This window comes from Podarcis raffonei, chromosome 5 (genome assembly GCF_027172205.1).
Source record: "Podarcis raffonei isolate rPodRaf1 chromosome 5, rPodRaf1.pri, whole genome shotgun sequence".
NCBI classification, from domain to species: domain Eukaryota; kingdom Metazoa; phylum Chordata; class Lepidosauria; order Squamata; family Lacertidae; genus Podarcis; species Podarcis raffonei.
The window spans coordinates 82828302-82850387 of record NC_070606.1 but is presented as its reverse complement, the minus strand read 5'-3'; the positions used below and the strand labels follow the sequence as shown (position 1 = coordinate 82850387).

At 41.2% G+C, this 22086-nt stretch overlaps 1 protein-coding gene across 2 annotated transcripts; it reads left to right on the top strand.

The window, feature by feature from the left end:
* The first annotated feature begins 601 nt into the window (after positions 1-601).
* On the top strand, positions 602-20938 carry NMD3 (NMD3 ribosome export adaptor). Of its 2 annotated transcripts, none has more exons than XM_053390429.1 (16): positions 602-637; positions 2706-2795; positions 4724-4858; positions 6420-6516; positions 7867-7947; positions 9177-9305; positions 9755-9845; positions 10586-10664; positions 11140-11236; positions 12022-12139; positions 12387-12532; positions 13441-13553; positions 15226-15298; positions 16593-16699; positions 18593-18663; positions 20612-20938. In XM_053390429.1, the coding sequence occupies exons 2-16, from the start codon at positions 2752-2754 to the stop codon at positions 20743-20745; spliced, it is 1515 nt and encodes a 504-aa protein (XP_053246404.1). In that variant the 5' UTR covers positions 602-637; positions 2706-2751; the 3' UTR covers positions 20746-20938. The 2 variants fall into 2 exon arrangements, with proteins under 2 accessions (XP_053246404.1, XP_053246403.1); XM_053390428.1 differs by lacking the exon at positions 602-637 and adding an exon at positions 772-1078.
* The last annotated feature ends 1148 nt before the right edge of the window (positions 20939-22086 follow it).

Below are 22086 nucleotides of genomic sequence, written 5' to 3'. Positions count from 1 at the left end.
TTGCCTTTCTTTGTATTTTCGGGTTTTTTTAATTTATTTTTATTATTATTAATTATCTTGCTGTGTTTTATGCAAACCCGCTGAGGGATTTTGCCCTCAACGATATATTAAGCGATATATTAAAATGCTACTGATGAGGAATGATGGCGATAATTTCGTTGCTCTTTTAGAATAAAATTCTTATTGGAAGTGAAGAACGGAAAGGAAAGCGACGCTTGCTCTGCCGAGATGCAATCTCCCTGTTACAACGAGTCAAGCTTAATGAAGTCAGCGTTGAAAAAAGAAAAGAAAAAGGGACCCCTGAGCATCTGCAGAGTGCACTTCTCCCGGCACCTGCCCATGCCTCTGTCTCTATCTCTTCCCCCTCCCACTCCATCTGAACAACGGGGCTTGCTTAGCAACACCCGACGAGAGCAACCGTACGCCTCCGGTTCTCAACTGAACCTGCGGGGAGGGGAAAGCACGCTTTCCTTATCTCTACGTCACCACTCACATGGCGACTTCACGTCCCCCCCCCCTCGGCGTTCTTTTCCCACCGTTCGCGCGAGGGTGAGGCGTTCTCGCGAGAGCTGTGCCTTCTCTCTATCTCCCCACTTCCAGGACGCGAGGCGTAGACCTGACCGTGAAGAGAAAGAAAGTACTGTAAGTGGCGAGGGGGAAACCGAGCGCGAGTCGCTTTGTGGGGCCTCTGGGGGCGGGAGGGGGGGGGGAGGAACGCGCGCGGGGGGGGGGAGGTCGTTTCGGCGCGCGCAAGACGACCGTTGGCTCCCTCAGCTGCGCTGGGCCCAACCGCCACGTGCCGCCTCGGCTGCTCTTTCCCCTCCTCCTCCTCCTCCTCTTCTTAATTTAACCGCTGGCCCGTAGTGCTACATTACCTCTCCACCCGGGGCTGGATATCGCTGTCGCCATCCTCTGCTTCCGAAGCTGTGGAGTTTGCCGCGTTGCCATGTGGGCAAGAGTGCCTTTGAGCGGGTGCAGATCGCTGCTGCTGCTGCCAAGGGACCCCGCGACCTCTGCCCTATCTAGAGCGGGAAGGCGACGAAAGGCGGCCATAGAACGTGGCTTTATCACTTAAATGGTTGATTGGTGGATTTGTTTTTGAAATGATCGTCTAAGTAGAAAGATTTATTTTAAGGAAATAAATCTCGTTTGAGTAGGCTCGAAAGAGGCATCTGTTTTTCGTTTCCTTTCATTACAGGACTGTGTTGCTTCCCCCCCTCCCCACTACGTGTTGCTTCGACCTTACAGCCATGGGCATAGCCAAAGGGGGCAGCTGCCCCCCCTAAATCAATAAAAACAACTAACTGAGGTGCTGCCCCCCCATAACAAAGGCCTGCCCCCCCCAACACAAATGCTGGCTATGCCTGTGCTTACAGTGTGATAGGAATTTTATGGTCTTAGATATATGGCAACGTTCATAACCACACGTACATAGATCAGCACAGGAAAGCCAACCTGGAACCATTTTGATTCCTAAACTGAGCAAATGTTTCTCTGCATGGTCAAAATGGAAAAGCCTCCCCATTGTCTCTTCCTTCACAAATCCTGTCTTAATCTGTGTTTGAATAAGGGTGTGAGCCTTATCATTACAAAAGACTGCCCAGGCTCCCCAAGAAATCCAATCAAGTAACCTGCCAGAGAGGAAATAAAACAAAGCGACAGGAGAAAACAACATGCAAATGTTCTGTTTTAGACCGCCTTATCTGAGGGGTGGTCTTAGGTTACACCCCTTCTGTGATGAATGCATAATGTTTCTGGGGGTGGTCTTGATCTAGAGGATGGGAATTTCAAAAGTCTTTATAAGCCCTTGCACAGCATTTTTGGGGGTCCTCTTCCTCTCCTGCTTGTGAGGGAAGTACCCTGTTGCAACAGATCAATAAAGATCAAGCTTACTAGCTGCTTTGCTTCTCAATATTCTCTGGTTGGCCTCTGTTATTTTCTCCTACCAATAGGGAACCTATGTAAGGACTCTATATGGGCTCTTGGATACCCCATAAGGGAAAAGGGCATATTTTTATTTACAACACAGCCAGTCAGAGAGCCCCTGTTTCCTGGATGCCAAATGTGTTGTATTGCAAGTCACTTTGGGTTGTCGTGGAAGTGACTGGCCAATTTAAATAATAATAATAATAATAATAATAATAATAATAATAATAATAATGTTAATAGTATATTAGACTGGCAATTTGTTGCTTTACGCAGTCAGCTCAATGTCCCCTCATGCCAGCAATGATGTCCTTAACAGCTTTGGGACCCCACATATCCACATCATACTTTTAATCATTATAAATTTATTATTTATACCCCGCCCATCTGGCTGGGTTTCCTCAGCCCCTCTGGGCGGCTTCCAACAAAATACTAAAATACAGTGGTGTGTTAAACATTAAAAGCTTCCCTAAACGGGGCTGCCTTCAGATGTCTTCTAAAGCACATTTGTACCATTTTTAAAAGCTATGGCTTCCTCCAAAGAATCCAGAGAAGTGTGGTTTATTCATCACAGAACTACTGTTTCCAGCACTGTTAATAAACTACAGTTCATCAGTATCAAAAACATAAGAACATCCCACCCACATAGACATCTGGTTGACGACGATGAGAACAAGATGTTTAAATGTTTGGCTTTTTGATCTGATCCAGTTGGGGTGTTCTTATGTTAGACACTCTCTGTAATAGTTGGGCCCTAACCTGTGCTCTCAACTCACTAGGTGCTAATGCGTGTCTCATTCTTGGGAAACACGTGTGAAGCTAGAGATGGAATACATGAAAGAGCCTGCTACGGTCAGCCAGGGGAACATGTGAGTAACATACTGTCTTTGACAGCCATACAGGAAGGAGTGTTATCCTTCATGTGAATATATGTGTGGGAGAGTCACTATAGTGTAGTGGTTAGTAGGCCTGGGTGATACCGTATTGGCCCGAATATAAGCCGCATCTTTAAAATTGGAGGGGGGGGGGGAGAAAATACCCTAATATAAGCCGCTCCATTCATCACTGCTCCTGGCTGCATACAGGGGAGGGGGAGCCGACTTTTCCCTTTCCTCACTCTCTCCCTTCCTGGCCTTAGGAGAGAGGATGGGGGGACTACGCAGGGGCCATGTTTGCCCTGCGCTCCTGGCTGCATTCCGTAAGGTCGCGAATATAAGCTGCACTTTAACTTTTCACAGTTGGAATTTGGGGGGAAAGTGACGCTTATATTCAGGCCAATACGGTATATTGATATACCAGGATCGGTATGAGGAGCAGACTGCAATGTCGGCTTCACTCAGCGGTATATCGCCAGCATTCCTTCCTCCAGCACCACTGCTAGCAGAGGGACTCAGGAGCAGTGGCAGTTTCACCAGCGATATACCACTGAATGAAACTGCCATTGCACTCTGCCCTCATGATGGAGAGGAAGAAACAAGCTGAATCAGTGCGGCTGGGGAGCGGGAACCTTCCCGATCCCCAGCTGAGCTGCGCAAAGCAGCCCTGGCGTTCATGCCCCTTGCGTGTGAGCGGGGAAGTGCTGGGGCTGTCTCAGCTGGGGAGGGGGAATCTTCCTCCTCCCCAGCTGAGCTGTGCAAACAAGCTGCCTTGTCCCAGCCCGCGAGCGCTTGGGTGAAACCACCTCAGTTCCCAAGGTGAGAGCTGGAACAATTTCACCAGGTGCCTCGTGGGCAGAGGCGAATGCAGCTTGTTTTTTCAGCATCGCGGTATATCGCCAAACTGTGGTGTTTGGCTGGCGAAACACCATGATGTTGAAAAGCTGATATCGCCCAGCCCTAGTGGTTAGAGTGTTGGACTAGGACCTGGGAACCAGGGTTCAAATCCCTACTCAGCAATGAAGGTGACCTTGGACCAGTCATTCACTCTCATCTGAACTACCTCACTATTGTGAGAATAGATTGGGGGGGAGCTCTGTATTATACCTGGAAGGTAAGGTGCGATATAAATGAAATAAATGAATAAGTTGCTTGTTTGAAATCAGTTGATATCTCCTTATATGTGGAGGACTAAGGCAGAGCTGGAAGTTTCCCCCCCCCCTGGTGCTTTCCACTATGCAAGAATTGGGAAAGATTGAGGGCACAAGAAGAAGAGGACGACAGAGGACAAGATGGTTGGACAGCGTTCTCGAAGCTACAAACATGAGTCTGACCAAACTGCGGGAGGCAGTGGAAGATAGGAGTGCCTGGCATGCTCTGGTCCATGGGGTCACGAAGAGTTGGACACGACTAAACAACAACATGCAAGAATTTGCCATGGAGGGCTACTTTGTAAGAAGCAGTTCTCCCCATACATGTCCTCCTGTTATTTATATTTTCAGATGTGTTGGAATATCAAAGCATTAGAAATTAGTAGTGCTAGAAACAAATAGTCATTTTGCCTACTTGTTCATGGGTCAGAACCTACTTTGTCAGGTGCATGTACCAAGTGCTTCATAATTGAATTGTGAAATGCAAGAACAGACCTGACTCTCAGATTATTACTAATATTTGCATCAAAGCACTTGAATGAGCTCTATTCTTACCTTGTTCATCCTCAAAACAAGATTGTTGTTACACCGATCTAGCCAACTAGGCACATACAACTGAGAACTATTTACTGAAGGCCATCCATTGTGTTGCCTCAGTAGCATTTGAACTCTGGTCTCATATGTTTGAATTATAATGCTGTCCAGGGAATAATCATGGCTTTGTCTTTTGTGCATTTCGGTTTCAATGGTCATTTTCTTTCTTCCTTCTAGCCTGTGCTGCCAGTGTGGCATTGCAATTCCACCCAATCCAGCCAACATGTGTGTAGCATGTTTACGGACTCAAGTGGACATAACTGAAGGAATTCCTAAGCAAGTCATTGTTCATTTCTGCAAACAATGTGGAAGGTACCAACTGTTTTCTCAATCTTAAGGGCACTGACATAACATAACTTTCCTGAGTTTTTATATAAACATTTTAAAAAGTAAAAGTAGATGTGTAGATCCAGAAAAAAATGCCTTAATCCACAGTCAAGCAAAACCCTTTTTTTAGGCTAAGGGGGGAAATGGAAAATAGTGTGCAAAGGCCTTGAGTCTGCTTGTGGCCAGAGTCTTTAAGCAGAATAAGCAGGTATTCAAAAAGGATTGTTCTGCATGTTTCGGTAGATAAAAGGTTTCACCAAGGGTTTTGGAAGCATCAGCTTAACAATGGCTGGTTCCCTCTCTCTAGAAATACAAAAATTGTCAATTACCATTCTGTGGCACGCATTGCAGAGACAGATAGTAAGTCTTGTAGTGGGGAAAGAAGCACTTCATAATCACCACAACATCAATAGGGATTTTCAGACCATAGTTGCTGAACATAGAAATGTCAGAACTCCAACTTTTGGGGGGGGGGCACGTAGCTACCTGCATACTTTCCAAGAAATATGGAATCTACTTTGTGGAAGGTATGGGTAGACAGATTGAGAGTCTTCTGAAACAGAGTGCTTTGTTCTTTTGTTGCATGATGTGACAGTCTCATCTTTTTAAAATTTATCGTTTGGTGTCACCAGTCAGGTGCAACCCACCAGAAACTTCTTTTGCATAAGGGCAGTTAAAGCGAATAGGACTGCTGCATTGACTATAAATCATTGCTGTTCATGCCAAGATATTACATTTTATTTAAAGAAGTAGCTGTCTGACATAAGAACATTAATATAATTAGCATACATTAATGTTGAATATCATTATAATGTACTATGGGGGCATTATTGTTTTGTAGAGGGGGTTATTGTTTGCTCATTATTATGTTATGTATTTCTGTGTTTTTATACTGTAAACCATCACATGGGTCCCCAGATGAAGGGTGATATGTAAATTTAATTAATAAGCCTTGATTTATATTTTGTATTTGAAATTGTTCGTGTTTTTCTGCCTTTGTCATGGAGTTTGGCTACCACAATAAACTTGATGATGAAATAAATAATACCCTGAGAATGTTGTCTAGAGAATTCAAGAGCTCATATTATATTCACACTGTATAGCATATGCTTTGAAGGTCAGTTTGTCTTAATTGAGGTAGCTGTTGAGTTGTCAGTTACCTCCAGCCTCTAATGACATTTTGACTTAAACTTTCCTTATTGTTTGTTAGTCAGAATTCTAAAACCTTTCACTGTTTACATCTGTTGTGCATGTTGATCAGTTGAGTTAGCAGGTGCATATGTATGCATCATACTTAATCACAACTTCTTTGACCATTTCTGGCTGTAGCATTGTGAACCATAAATCTCTGTTTTTGTGGCATTCAGTAGAAAGCAATGAGTTGTTGAATGATGATGAGGAATTATTTTCAGATCCAGAAGACTAGGAAATTATTTTTGTGGCATTATTAGTGTTATGTAGTTATAATGCTATTTAAATATAGGCACATCATTGTATATATTTGGTTTGAGTCAATTTCATGTATTGCTTTTATTTTCAATTTTAGATACCTTCAGCCACCAGGAACTTGGATTCAGTGTGCCTTGGAATCAAGAGAACTTCTGACATTATGCCTTAAAAAAATCAAAGCTTCCCTTAGTAAGGTTAGTCTTGTAGCTCTATATTTTTATATGAAATTGAAGTCTACTATATTTCTGTAAACTTTCTGCTTGTGACAGCTGTGATTCTTACGTGGAGTTAGCCACTAATGATGAGTTGATTCTCCAAGCAGATGTACTTTGGTTGTACCTTCCAGTTCTATTTTGGGGGCACTGCATACACTGATAGTTCCTTAATGGTATGTACTGGGGCATGTTTACCACAGAAGAGCTGTTCCTTGATTCTGTGTTCACAAGTACCTATGCTATTAGAATCTATACCCATAAGCATCCACAGAAACATAATGGACTGGGTTATCACTCTTGACCCGTTCTGTTTGTGAGGAAAAAAGCATAATTAAAATTATAAGAAGAACTGAAGAAATACCACTTTCATGATGTGACTAGACATGGAAGCTGCATGAAATACCTTCATCATTCAACAAGCAGTCTTTTATGAGAGATTGAGAAGCAGAATGGCCGTTGGACCATCTGAGTAAAAACCCCACTTCTCCCAGTGCTCCTTGTGTCCCAAGCTGTGAAGGACATCAGCAGTAATAGCCTAGGTGACAAAACCCCAACCTGTGAGGGACATTTAAAGTTAGGTGGCTACAACATTGTGGTTTTTTCCCTGAGAGCTGTCGTGCCCAAGAGATTCAGAGCAGAGTAATAGGAATATGTGGGTGAAATGTTATTTGTAAAAAGATTTATTTACCACGATATTATAAAACATCAGGGCTACACTATAAGACACAGCATAAAACTTTAAAAATACAGATAATGTGCTTAAGTTATGAAATATGTTTTCATCCATCTTGTCCAAGTCTGAATAGGCATTCAGACAAATGAAATTATGCTGTTATGTAGCTGACAAAGAGATGATGATTTATTTAAAGTGCTAATAGGTGTAGGGATATGTTTGATGTAGCAGTTCCATTGGTGTAAGGGTTCCATTGATGTAAAGTATTTACTGCTAACTTAGAGGGTTCTTGTAGCAGTTGGGTGGGATATATTCCAAACAGCAGTTTATGGCTCTGTATAGGATTTCACTCCATGAATTTCCAGTTTGCGCATGAAGGTGAGCTAACGTTCAACGCAAAAGTCAATAAGCTAATGGGCAGAAGCAAGCCATGAAGTGGAAGCAGGGATTATTGTCATCATTTGTTGATTAGGAGACATACATAATAGTAAATGGAATATTAAAAGTTTTAATAAGTGCCATGTATCATTTCCTGTATTTCAACAGTGACATTAATTGAATGTAGGAGCCCAGACCTATGTGGCACCATTTCTGTTGTTCAGCATTTGTAGAAATATACAATAATGGTAATCGTGCATGCTCTTTCCTCCTGGCAGGTGCGGTTGATCGAAGCAGGATTTGTATGGACTGAACCACATTCCAAAAGACTTAAAGTAAAGCTGACTGTACAAAAAGAGGTGATTAGGCTTTGGAGTGACTTTTATAAATCAAAATTATTAGGGAATCCAGAAGTATGTTGTGTTAGCTAGAGGAAGTCAAGGATGTTCTTGCTTGTGACTTGCTGAGTTCTGAACAATGTTACAGCCATATTATGCACCATGAAAGTCAGTCCCATTAAAATACTAGAATTTGCTTCCATATAAGCATGTATAGAACCAGGCTAGAGGTTTCTGTACATTGAAGGGATCCAGACTTAGGATTGGGGACCGGACTTAATGATCTTTGTATTCCTTCCGCTTGTATTCCTTCCATTTCCATCAGTCAACTTTATAGCACAATTGTGAGGTAAGAAAGTAAGAGTAAGAAAAAATAGCTAAGTAGAAAGCTTGGAGTATTGAGCTAAGACGCAATGCTTCAGAGCATTTGGGCTATTAGCTGTATCTCTTTTAATGCCAGTTACTTTTTAATTTTAATTTATTTAAACAATTTATTGACCACTAAACTGCAATCATCTGTAAGCAGTTTACAATGATAAAATGCAAAAATTATATGAAAGTATTTCTATACCACCACATTATAGAAGATGGCATAAACTATAGAACGTCAGGCAGTGGAAGACAGGAGTGCCTGGCATGCTCTGGTCCATGGGGTCACGAAGAGTCGGACACGACTAAACGACTAAACAACAACAACAACAATAGAACATTAAATACCATTTAATTTTTCTAAAATGCATATAATTATTTAGATGACTTTCTAATCAAAAATTAAGTAGTAGCAAAGACCTTTTGCCACAAAAACGTGAACAGATGCTTGAAAGTCAAAAGTGAGGATACCCGGCAAATCTCTACTTGAAGAGTATTCCATAGCACGGGGTTGGCTACTCTAAATACCTGACTTCTAGTTGAGGCAGGTTGCTCCACCACTTCATTAAGGTCCAGGCCTTGCAAAGCCCGATTCAGATGTTATAGAGAAATAGAGCTGCATGCCATCAACAGGCTGATGGCACTTTGCTCCAAAACTCCTAATGACCGCTCTCAGTGGCTTTATATAGATGTTAAATAACAATGGGGTCAAATGGTACCCTGTGGAACCCCATAACACAGGTGGCAGGGGGTCAAAGAACTCTCTCCCATGTTACTCTTTGGCTTCAACCACACAGGTAGACTGTCAAAGGTTACTCCCCAGAAGCAACCTAGTAGAGATGACAGAAAAACTTAATCTTGCACTTAACTTCCTTCCATAGGTGATCAATGGGGCAGTTCTTCAGCAAATCTTTATAATAGAGTATGTTGTTCAGTCTCAAATGTGTGATGACTGCCATCGAGTTGAAGCTAAGGACTTCTGGAAAGCAGTGGTACAAATTAGACAGAAGGTACATTTGTGTTATATATACATGCATTTGTGGTTGCCTCGTGTACTGAACTTGTGTATAAAATATATGGCTTTTTAAACTCTGGGTTGCGGGGTATTGTTTTTGTTTCTTAAATATGGTACATATTTTATATTGTAATCTCCCCTGTGATGCTTGGGTGAAGGATGGTATGGAAATTTAATGAATTTTGAATAAGCTACAAAATGCTTCAATGTTTTTGGCAATTATACATATGCCTAGGTCCTAGTATGTTCCACTAAACTTGCTTGAACTTAATGCTGAGTAAATACAATATAGTGCTGCATATTTATGTATTCCTGCTTTAGTAATTTCCAGGGTCTTATGATCTGTTTGGACCTTGGGTGAAGTAGCAACCCCAGCCACATTTTCAGATGCCCTGGGGGCCTTTACATGAAAGTGATGTGTACAAATCTTATTTTTATTCTTAGACTCTACATAAAAAGACTTTCTACTACTTGGAGCAATTGATTTTAAAACATAGGCTTCACCAGAATACTCTTCGGATTAAAGAAATTCATGGTGAGTGATGTTTATGAAGCGACTAAGTTCTTGTAAAAGCAAATATGATATGAAGTACTTGCAGGCGTGAAGGAGAGGCTAGGTTTTTCAAAATAAGAGCTTTGGCATATAATAAATAGGATGTTTTGTGTATACAGTGGTACCTCAGGTTAAGTACTTAATTCGTTCCGGAGGTCCGTACTTAACCTGAAACTGTTCTTAACCTGAAGCACCACTTTAGCTAATGGGGCCTCCTGCTGCCGCCGTGCCACCAGAGCACGATTTCTGTTCTCATCCTGAAGCAAAGTTCTTAACCTGAAGCACAATTTTTGGGTTAGCGGAGTCTGTAACCTGAAGCGTATGTAACCTGAGGCGTATGTAACCCGAGGTACCACTGTATAACGTTGGTCACACTTGGAGTACACCCATTGAAATCAGTGGGCTTCATTGGTTTCAATGGTTCTGCAGTGGCTAACAGTAGATATCGTCCATATAATTAATATTTTGCATAGAGATGAAGAGAAGTATATTTATTACTAGGGGCTGCCATGCCTGCTTGTGTTGCTCAACAAGCCACCACCTCATCCAACCTTCCATTCCCTCACAGCTTGTTTGTGATAAGCATAATATATTGTTAATGAAGGGAGAAGTAGTCTTGGGACTTGCATGAAAATCCATAAGAGCTCTGAAGAATATAGATCCCTATGATAATATATCAATATGAACCACCATGAGTTTTAATTCCGTATACATGCTTACAGATGGCCTTGATTTCTACTATGCTTCAAAACAACACGCTCAAAAGATGGTGGACTTTCTTCAGTGCACAGTTCCTTGTAGGTAAGACTTTCTTTAAAATGTGTGAGCCTTTGCATAGCTGCATCATTAATTAATGTGTTCTAGTTTAGTCCCACTGAAGCTAGTGCATAGAAGTAGTTTCAGTGTTGCTCTGCCTGGATCAGGGAATCTGTTTATATCACAGAGGCAGCAGCGGTGGCAATAGTGCCTTTGCCTCTTGCCTTTTTGTAGGTGCTTGCAACAACTACAGTGCTAAACTTTAATTGTCAAGAGAAAGCAGCTTTCTTTTCTGCCTTCAAGATGCTGACCCATCCTAGAACTTCCCCTTTAGGGTCCCTTGTCCCACACACCTACACTTTGAGAACTGAGGAGTGGTTTGTTAAACATAGCCAAAGATTCTCACTCTTTTCTGTCATTTGTGGGGTTTTCACTTTCCTGCCTAGTTTGTTATTGTAGCCATAGAATTTCCTTTCCCCCCCCCTTGTTATCTCTGATTTGGACTTTTTTAAAATTTCAGGTCTAAGTCATCCCAGCGTTTGATCTCTCATGACATTCATAGCAATACGTATAACTACAAAAGCACATTTTCTGTGGAGATTGTTCCAGTATGCAAGGTATTTTTGACTTGATTCCTAGCCCGTAATCAAGAAGAAACTGTCTTGGGGGACTTCCTGCTAAATGGATTGTTTGCACTGCCAGTGCTGTAGAAGCTAAATCTGCTAAGACATATGTTCCATTTTATTCAATGAGTCTATATAGGATTGTAGCCTAAAACCACAATAATATGAGAAAACAAGCTATCTATTTCAATCCTAGCATGAATTTTAAAGGGCCTGTGTACAGATTTACACATACATCTTCATCTCTGGTTTAGTGTAGTTTGAAGGGATAAGTTTCATGAGTGAGCGAGATGTCATAGCTATAATTTTTCATACCATCCAGTATCCAAACACAACACATAAGGAGTCATCAAGTACTAAACAAGTATGTGTGAATCCTCTTGAGAATGTTAATTATTGAACTGCAGTAACAGTTTTTCCTCTAGACTGCTGGTACAACACATTGATACGGCAATAAAATGCATATTGAAGTATTTGTTTTTCAATTGGAACTTTTGTGTTTGGGAAAGACTTGGAGAATATGTTCTAACGATTTCAGAGATTAAGAAATTTTACAAGTGAAATGCGCCTACAGTTCTTACGGTCTGAAATCTTAACTACTAGCTTTTGCAGAAATTCAGCTAAAGGGTTTAGTTAGTTGCTTGAAGTTTCCTACTCCTCAGACCTCCTTTTAGCATTTTAGTAATTCTAACAGCAGATTTACAATGGGAATTGATGAGCTTTTTGTTTTTGTTTTGTAATTGCTTTGCTTTCTTTCCTTCTTTTCTCTCTCTGTTCAGGACAATGTTGTATGCTTGTCTCCGAAGCTGGCTCAAAGCCTTGGGAATATGAGCCAGATTTGTATTTGCCTCCGAATAACTAGTGCCATTCACCTCATTGATCCTAATACACTGCAGAGTAAGTTTTTTGATATTTTTCATATTAAAATGTAATCCAGTAATACTAATAGGAATCACACTCCCATCAGCAGAAATTTATATGAGCCTGAGGTTGATGTATTTGAAAAACTAAGCTACAGGCTACTATGATGGCATCAGGTGCATTGAAGAGAATATCAGTCCTATGTGACTTTTCCCACACACACAAATCAGAATAGTGGCTTACAAGTAACGTCTGCATTACTTCTATATTTCTTGTATTTCAGTTGCTGAAGTGGATGGAAACACTTACTGGCGTCATCCTTTTAACAGCTTGTTCCAGCCAAAGCAGTTGGAGGAATTTATTGTAATGGACATCAGCAAGGCCCATGGGAGAAAACAAGGTGCTGGTGCAGGCATGAAATCCAACAAAGTAAGAATTGTTGTTCTCTTATTTGCACCTCTTCTAGAAACTTGGCCAGATCATTCTCCCTGCCTTGGAATTGTTTAACTCTGTCACATGTCATTTGAAAGCTGTCAGACCATTGATCTATTTAGCCCAGTTTGCTATTCTAACTGGTAGCAACTCTTTCCCATATCTGCTCCCTAAGATCCTTTTAACTGAAGAAGCTGAGGATTGACCTTGGGCATTTTGTTTCCTAAGCAGGTGCTCTGCCTTTGAGCGATGTCCCTGAATTATATGTTAGTCTAAGTTCTTGTATTTTTGAATGAAGTGTACTTCTTTTGAAAGGGAGTTCTACATTTGAGATGTCATTCCCAAGAAGGTCACGTCCATCATTGTCCTTTTAATATCTCAGGTAGATAAAAATTAAAAGCATTTATGCACATTGGAATACGCCAACTTTTGCTGTGGATAAAGAAGGAAAAATAAGAGAATCCTTTTTAATTATTATGAATCAATTCTTACTGTACACTTTGTGTATGCAAAGTGCATTAACTATCACAATTCTGCATCAAAGTGACTCAGACTCCATGTGAAGCAAACTTATCTTTGTGGCGTATAAATTAAGCAAATCTGCATGGTTTTGCTTTATTTTTCCATTACTTAGTCAGCTTTGCAAAATCAATTTGTAGGTCAGTGTAGAAACCAGCATATACCATTGATACAAGGAATGGTATTTTCATTACATTGCTAGAAAAACCATGCAAGGTTTTTCTAGCAAATATATTTGATACACACGTCCTTTGGGGAAAATTGGCAGTTTGGGAGGAAATTAAGATGCTGAATTATAAAATGTGAGAGAAGGTTTGGTTCAACTCTTAACATATCCAGCTTTCATTTTTAATCATATGTGTTCTTTTCCCTTTGTTATTTTGAAGCATACACTTGCTGAAGCCTGGGTGCAGAAAACATCAGAGTTGAATACCGATACCCAATATTTCTGTCGTACTCACTTGGGGCATCTTCTGAATCCTGGAGATCTTGTGCTTGGGTTTGTAATGCTCTATTCTGCTTCTAGTTGATGTTCAGTTCCATGCTTGCATACCACTTTAGAAGGCTGCAGGACTGTGCCCCTTCTGAACTAATAACTTTGATAATTGATGCTAATTGGAGCTGGTTTTCTGAAACCTTAAGGTACTCTGAAAGCTGGGAGGTATGAAGGCTACAGGACTGGGCAAGGTAGACACCTCTGAGTTTTCTGCAATATAATGATTACAGGGAAAGTTGATGACAACGTTGCATTAAAAGGAAGAGGATAAATTTGAGAAGAACTTCCTTTTAATAGCTAATGCAAAATACAATGTGCAGTGGGCAGTATTTACCCTCATGCACCTACTTGTTAAAAGGCACAAGTAATTCACAAAGCTGAATCTTTTAAGAGCAATGCTTGTTCAGGGTTGTTTGTAATAGGCTTCTTACTTTAGTCGGAGGCAGGGTTCTACAAACCCATTCCCTAATGGTGAGTGCCTCTCCCTTTCTAGCAAGTGCCTGAGTTCTCTGGATTTTAACAAACCATTTAAAGGACTTCTGTGCATACCCCCAGTAAATGCTAATCATGGCAATAAATCATGTTGTTTTTCTCTTGGAGACCTTCATCAATAGCTGTTGGCCCTGGGCATCATCCTCTTTCTAGGCTTAATAATATTCTTGACACAGAGCAAGCAGACATGTTCTAGCAACAGGTTCTAATCAGGACAGCAATGGCACCAGTTTAGCCTCAAGGCCATGCTTAGCGCTTCAGCCTTTCTGATGCCAGACCTGTCCTCTCAGAGCCCTTAGAGTGAATTTTTCTTCTTCCATTTCCAGCAGATTAGCTGGTGGCCATCCCTGTTACACGCTTCAGGACTCCACAGTTAAAAACATCCCTTTGCAACAACTTTTTAGAGGTGGCATTGTGCCATGCCTTCCGGATTGGGAAAATTATAAGAGAACACTGAAGGCTGTAACGTGTCATTCACATGCTGTCTCCTTAGATGCCCATAATAAATATTGTCGTCTTGATATTACAGCTGGAAAAGTGGAAAGTGTTATAAATGCCGACAAATCATTTTCGCACCAAATGCTCCACAAACTTTGTTTCTCTCCAGGCTTCTGCCAAAGTCCCGTGCAGAATGCAGTGAGATTAAATCCTCATGCAGAGGATTTGAGGCAGTGGAAGTGGGGGAGAAGCAGGGCAGAATGGGCTAATGGCAACCATATATAATAAAAGTAGCAAGTAAGCCAAGCCAAAATGTATGGAGCTCTGATTTGTCACCATTATATCGAAGCGCCTATAACATATCTCAAACCAAGCTGTTAAATAGGTATATTTATATAATTTTAAAACAGAATTAAAATCTTCTCAATGCCAGCCTTAAGACAGCCCAAGTAGGTGGATAATTTGACATTTCCTAAAGGTACAAGGCCTTTGAGTTTTAGCAAGTATCCATTCTTCTTACTGTTTTGATTATTTGTTACATTTTCTGTATAAACATCCTTTGCTTTTCAAAACTTTTCATTCCTACAACATCCTGGCAGTGCCTGTTGTTGTTGCTGCTGCTGCTGTTGTTACATTTTCTTTCCCATTCTGCTTTGCTGTTTCTATTAGAAATATTGACATTTCTGAGTTGTGTAGAAGTATGATACAGATAACAAAGAAACCCTTCTTCATATTATTATTTTAGATTTGACTTAGTGAACTGCAATCTAAATGATGAATTTGCAAATAAGATGAACCCACATAATGTTCCGGATGTGGTAAGTTCTGGATACTTCTTTCCTTCCTTAAACAAACATTTGGGCACTGATGAACAGTTTTAAGATCATCATGATATGGACCAACAATCTCAATCTCTTTGCTAGCATAGGAAAGTATATAGTCTTTTATTACCTTTATATGTCTGGGTTTTGTTTCCTGCCTTATGCCCATCCTGCACAACTTGGCTCCCTTTGTCTCCCACTAGTGTCTCTGTGCTTTCTGCCTGTTAGGTCAAGAAAAGTGTCATTTGATGAAAATCTTCCCCAAATCTTTTGCTTCCGCATAATGCTAGACAATGGAAGCCTTGTCGATTCTGTCTAGGTCATGAAGGCTCACTTCACTATACCTTTCCCAGTATGTGTAGTCATTCCAGAAGCAGATACCGGAGCCTTGGTGGTCCACATACAGCTCATGCGGCTTGTGTTGCTTAGCCTGCTATAGTGGCCTTTGGTGTCATTGATACTGCTAAAAATAAAAATCACCCTCCTGCTTTCCCTGAATTTGTACCTTTGTTCATTTATTCTTAGATGCATTATTTAGTCCCACCAATATATCTCTGGTGTTTTTATACCAGAGATATATATTTTATACTCTGGTGTTTTTATATATTGAGGTTTTTATACTGAGGTTTTTTTATTTTTTTGTCATGTGGAAATCTTAACACCACTTTAATGATTGCAAACCTGAATATTCTGGTGGAATAGTTAAGAGTATGAGCGATGAGTTCAGTCTCTGCTTCAAATGTCATTCCACCCATGAACTGACAGTGTGTATAATATGTCACATTCCGTGTCTGTCTTCCTTTCCCAGACATTAACATGGAGGCAGTAATGCTGGCAAATCTTACAGTAATATACAATATATATGAAGTACTTTGAGCATTTATGGAAAGCAGTACAAAAATATTTAAGAGCTTCCTTCAATATTCGTTTCCCCCACTGCCCCTTGTGGTCAGTTTTAACACTACAGTTCTGTAGTTGCTTCAAATACCAACAGGGCTGTTTTTATCGAGGGGCGCAGGGCACCCAGGCGCCAAATTCTGGGGTCGCCAAATGTATTCTGGGGGGACCCAAAAAACCTCAACAAATTTGGAGTTGCCCCCCTAAAAAAATTAGGGCGGCTAAATAAATTGGGGGGGGCGCTGGGCAGATCTTTGCACCCCGGCAGCGCATATGCTAAAGACGGCCCTGAATACCAATTTTCATTTAAGCTTTCTCTTTTAATGCATCCCTTAGTATTGTTCTGTAAGTGGTATTTCTGACACAGTACCTCGCCTTCCCCTTTCCATTCTAGGTTTTGATCAAGAAGAGCTATGATCGCACAAAACGTCAGCGTCGGAGGAACTGGAAACTGAAAGAATTAGACAGAGACAGAGAGGGCATGGATACAGATGATGAAAGGTATTGGGGGAGGCAGTGTTCTGTGTTCTCTCTCATTTGTTCAACCACCCAGTACATAATTTTATGAGTAAAATAAGGTGGCAGAGAAAACAACTTGGATTTCATGCATGCTCTTTAGACCAGGGGTAGCTAAAGTTGTATATCCCCAATATTGTTCATTTCCAGTTCCCATCATCTCTGACCATTGACCACGTTGGCTGGGACTGTCCTAGAGGGCACCAAGTTGGTTCCCCCTGAGTTTAGACTAATGCTGAGGCTTGTGGCTGAATTCTATCATGGGTGCCATGTGAAGAGTTCTGTTAAGTGTTGAAACCTACAATCTGCAACATATTTTGTAATAAAAATTCCAACATGGATTTCACAAAATGAGGCAACTGTGGGACAGTAGACCCAGAGGGGGGAGAGAACTGGCCCTGTGTGTACTTTGCATTTTGAAAGTTTGCAAAAGTTGAACATCTAGACAGGAAATCACAAGGTGATTTCTAACCACCTATTAGACTAATGTACTACTATAATTTCCCAATAAGTCAGTGAGCAAAAAACTCATTGAGTTTCAAAACCAAGATGGAACATAAGAGCAGTCCTGCTAGATTAGACCCCCCCAAAACCCATCCACTCCAACTCACTGGATGCTACAGGACTTAACTGAGATTATTTCAAACATTGGAGATTGCCTCATCTTGAAATAGCAGGATGGGCTGTTGCTAAATTATTAAGAGAACTTTTATCTTGTGGAAGGATCCTAACTGCATTCTACCTTTGCAGGAGTGTGGTTTCCCAGTAGTATGCATCATAGTGTGCTCTAGGATGGGCCACCTCAGTTTTCCCATGGATCTGTTAACTTGATATAAACTGAATGATCTTGGGTGCATCCTACCTACTAAACTAGTGTATGAAAGTTTGCTAACAGAGCTTTGTTCCTCAGTGCAGGAACTGAATAGCCTTTCAGCTCTGGAATACTATAGGCTAAGCTGATTGCTGGAATCTGGACGAGAACGCCAGTTGCTACATTCAGCAAGTAAATTAGACGCCGCAGAGTTTGAACATTTTAGAAATTTACATCGATGTTGTTTCGGAACGGAATTGATGTAACGTGTGTTTGAATCTCATGAGTGGTTCTCCCCCCCCCCCCAGTTGTAAAACAGCTACAACAGACTCCAATTTTGATGTCTTGGGTGAGGGGATATTTAACCATTTCCCTCCCACACAAACCCTGTTTTCCCACAAGTGATTATTAAAGCACTTTTATACTACCATTTTAGTATGTTTAGGGAAGTTTTTAAATGTTTGGTGTTTTATTTTTTATAAATATTTTGTTGGAAGCCGCCCAGAGTGGCTGGGGAAACCCAGCCAGATAGGTGGGGTATAAATAATAAATTATTATTATTATACCATTTATACTATTGGAATTCATGGCAGTGTATAACAAAATCAGTGCATGAAATTCATGGCAGTGTATAACAAAATCAATGCATGAAAAACTGATGGAAACAGATGGGGGAAAGAAAGGTAAGAAAGGGCAACCCAGTCAGATGAGTGGGGTACAAATAATCATTATAATTATAATAACTATACAGATACCAGTCTTTTTTCACAGTGTGTAAAAGCAGCAGGAGGTGTTTGATGGCGGGGGTCAGACTCTGGAGAGATCCAATCAGGAATCTCCCATGTCACATCTTAGCACTTTCTAATTTGAATTTTTCAAACTAATTTTACTTGCTCAGTTTGTGAATGTTCATCTTTCCCAGTAGCCGGACATAGTTTATATAGCCTCCAGGCAAAAATATTTAGTTTTCTGTATTCTGTTTATAGTTTATGAATATAATGGTGTAGAATGCACCTAATCCCCAGAAAAAGTTATAAAATTGCTCACTTTTATTTCTGCTTTTATAGACAATACCAGGACTTCCTAGAAGATCTTGAAGAAGATGAGGCTATTAGAAAAAATGTCAATATTTATAAAAGTAAGTTTCCTACGTGAAGTATTTACCTTTTTTTACCGTATTGTAATGTCCAGAAATATTGCCTGTCTACAGTGGTGCCTGGAATTCACAACCAATGGTGGCTACTCTTAAATTAGTTGTTTTCTAGTTAATATGTGTTCTGTCCACTGTTTCTCTCTATTGTCATGATCTAAGTATCTGGGGCTAAATGCTCCAAGCCAATTTAATGACACTTTGAGGGATGAGAAGCTACAGATAACTGCCTGCATCTCTTTTGTCACATTCTTCCTTTCCCAGAGCATGCATTAGACCAGCTTAGGACTTGTAATACATCATCATCTATCTCCCCAGGTTACATCAACTTAAGGAAGCTTTGTCTTGACCATGCTGCATGCCCTGGTATGCAGGAAAATACTGTGCTCCTGCAAGCATACTTAATCCCCTCCTGGAGGCACAGTTTGTCTAACATTAGTTGAGTATCTGATGAGCTGAAGTTGGCAAACAGGATGTAAAGGGAATTGGGGTTGCTTGTGCGTAAAGGGTGCTGCAGCGCTAGGCAACGTTGCCTGGCTAAACCTTTCCCTGGCTGGACAGCCCTTTCTCCATGACTGTGTCAGTCGCTGGCAGAATCCGTCAGTGGGCGTTTTCTGAACTTCTTCCAACATAAAAACTCTTTGACCCCAAGTCTCCTCCTAGCATCCCTGCGCGGAAGTCTCCTGCGCAGAGTGGGCGTGCCCAACGGAGGTCCTGGGCTCTCCCCGCTGGTCTCTGTGGAAGAGTCTTGGAGCCCTCTCTCTGCAGTCCCCCCTTGCTTCCTGGTGTCCCTCCTATTTCCTTCCTCAAAGGAAGTTTGCTCTCCCTGCTGGTCCCTTCTCCTGCATCGTTAAGGAGCCTTACCTCCACTCTAGGCTCCGATGGCAGTTCCCTGACACAGGATGAGGAAATTGACCGCCTGACCAAGCCCTTAGCAACTTAAGAGGACCCTGGAGGAGCAAATGAAATTAGGGTTCTCTCCCCAGGACCAGGATGCTGTAAGCTTTTAAGGACTTGAGCTCCTTTGAAGCTAAAAGGATGTGGGGCAGTAATTAGGGGCAGTCAGAAGGAACTTGGTCTCAACCTAATTATTCCCCGCTCCAAGGAGATCTTAAGCTGTGATGCAGGCAGCAACCCTAACAGCTTAATGTATCCTTTAAAAATCAAAATAAGAGTAGGGGATATATTCTTGTTGATCTCAGGTCTCCCCACTTTCCAAATCCTTTTGTACACCACAAGGAGGGGAAGAGAAATATATTCCCCTTTCCCCATTGTTCAGGACAAGGCTTAGGTAAGCAGGTCACTTAGTCCCAGATTTCAGCAGTCTTGCATTATTTTGCTGATGGAGGGGGCAGGGCCCCCCAAACATTTATTTTCTTTGTGGTCTTCCAGTTTGTTCCCTCTAGTGATGAAGTGTATTACCATCCAGAAACCTCTGCACACTTGAACATCCCTGATATGCAGAATTTATGTCTATGTTTGTTTGTTTTTTGAATAGAAAGGAACGCAAACTGTAGGAGACCAAGGGCTGTATGTGTATACTGCCCTCATTCCGCCATGTAACTAACAATAGCAGGGCAGAGAATAGACACAAGCACTTGGTATGAATCCTAGGCAAAAGGGAAGCAAGTGGTCTGCTGCTTGCTCTCTTCAACCTTTTGGGGGAAGGATAATTAGTATTCTATTCCTAATTAATTATTCTGATCCTAATTAATCTTGCACTATAATTATCCATCACTCAGGTTTAGACTACAAAGCAGGCATTTAAAGCTATTGTGGAGGTGCAGGGAGAGAGCAAATATTTTGAAAAGAATTTCCATTGTTTTCTTAAAGAATGGCTAGCTATTTGACAGTTAGCTCAGTTGGTTAGATAAAGTGATTTTTATTTTATTTTATCTTATCTTTTGAGGTCTTATGTTGCTTTATGGTTTTATAGATGCAGTCATTCCTGTAGAAAGTGATACGGATGATGAGGGTATTCCCCGGATCAGCCTTGCTGAAATGTTGGAAGATCTTCAGATATCTCAAGATGCTACTGGCGGAGAAGGTGCTGATATGTTGACAGAATAATAGGTCTTGTTAATGTGGATATTTTTCTTCCTTAAGGAAAACTAGTTATTACAGGAACCTATTTTAGGCATTCATAGACTTGATGTACAAAGTTATAATCACAGTAAATTTTGAACAACAGTTCAACAATAAATCATGCTGGAAAGTGTCATTAATGGCTAATAAATGCATTGGGATATATACTAAACCTGAATGGCATTCAGACTGTGTGATTATGATTATATTTACTTGTGTCTAAATTTGTAAGGTAAAGGTAAAGGGACCCCTGACCATTAGGTCCAGTCGTGACCGACTCTGGGGTTGCGGCGCTCATCTCACTTTGTAGGCCGAGGGAGCCGGCATACAGCTTCCAGGTCATGTGGCCAGCATAACTAAGCCGCTTCTGGCGAACCAGAGCAGCGCACGGAAATGCCGTTTACTTTCCCGCCGGAGCGGTACCTATTTATCTACTTTCACTTTTGTGCTTTTGAACTGCTAGGTTGGCAGGAGCAGGGACCGAGCAACGGGAGCTCACCCCGTCGCGGGGATTCGAACTGCCAACCTTCTGATCAGCAAGTCCTAGGCTCTGTGGTTTAACCCACAGCACCACCCGTGTCCCATCTAAATTTGTATTGGTATGCAAATACAAAGATAGTTCCAAAGCCGTGTCACTCACTGAATTTGTTTATGCTTTGGCAATCTGTAATCTGCACCTGGGATCTCTGGTGTGTTTGTGTGTGTTGCAGGGCTGCTCCCAGTAACGTCAAAAACTGTTCTAATCTACTTTAAACTACCATTTAGTTAGAAATACAAATCTTACATTCAGTTGCTATATGAAGCTGCAGGAAATGAAGAATGTGGAGGAGAGGAAAGTGGATGGAACTCATATTTCTGAAATACAGTCATCTAATAACTGTCTAGAATATAGGCCCTAGATTACAAGAGGCTTAATTTTAATTCCCTCTTGCATTATTGGCAGCTGATGCCCCATAGTGGAGATGTTACTGTGTGCTTTGAAAATTAGCCACATTCTATCTAGGGCTCAGGCTTTCTAAAGGTTACCTTTGCGTCAGTCCCGTTGAGGCAGGCTACTGTTTTTCTTGGAAGGGAAGAAAAGCTTAGGAGCTTGCAGCTTTGTTCTGGAAATCCATCTCTACATGTCTGTCTCTTGCACATGTGGAGGGAACTGATGTGCCTCTGTAAAAGAATGCCATGGACCAGTTTTCTTTATTCAACCAAACTATCTCCTTGGGACTGGCGGAGTTCATGTAACTTGTAGTTGAAAATGTTTGTTTTAAACATTTGATCCCAGATCAAACATTAGATCAAAGTTATTATACAATCTTCCCTTGTGTTAAGAAT

Excerpts from the sequence above, each read along its gene's own strand:
- NMD3 (XM_053390429.1), top strand. The coding sequence starts at position 2,752 with ATGGAATACATGAAAGAGCCTGCTACGGTCAGCCAGGGGAACAT. Across the intron at positions 6,517-7,866 it reads TCAAAGCTTCCCTTAGTAAG|GTGCGGTTGATCGAAGCAGG; the intron begins GTTAGTCTTGTA and ends TCCTCCTGGCAG. Across the intron at positions 10,665-11,139 it reads CAGTGCACAGTTCCTTGTAG|GTCTAAGTCATCCCAGCGTT; the intron begins GTAAGACTTTCT and ends TTAAAATTTCAG.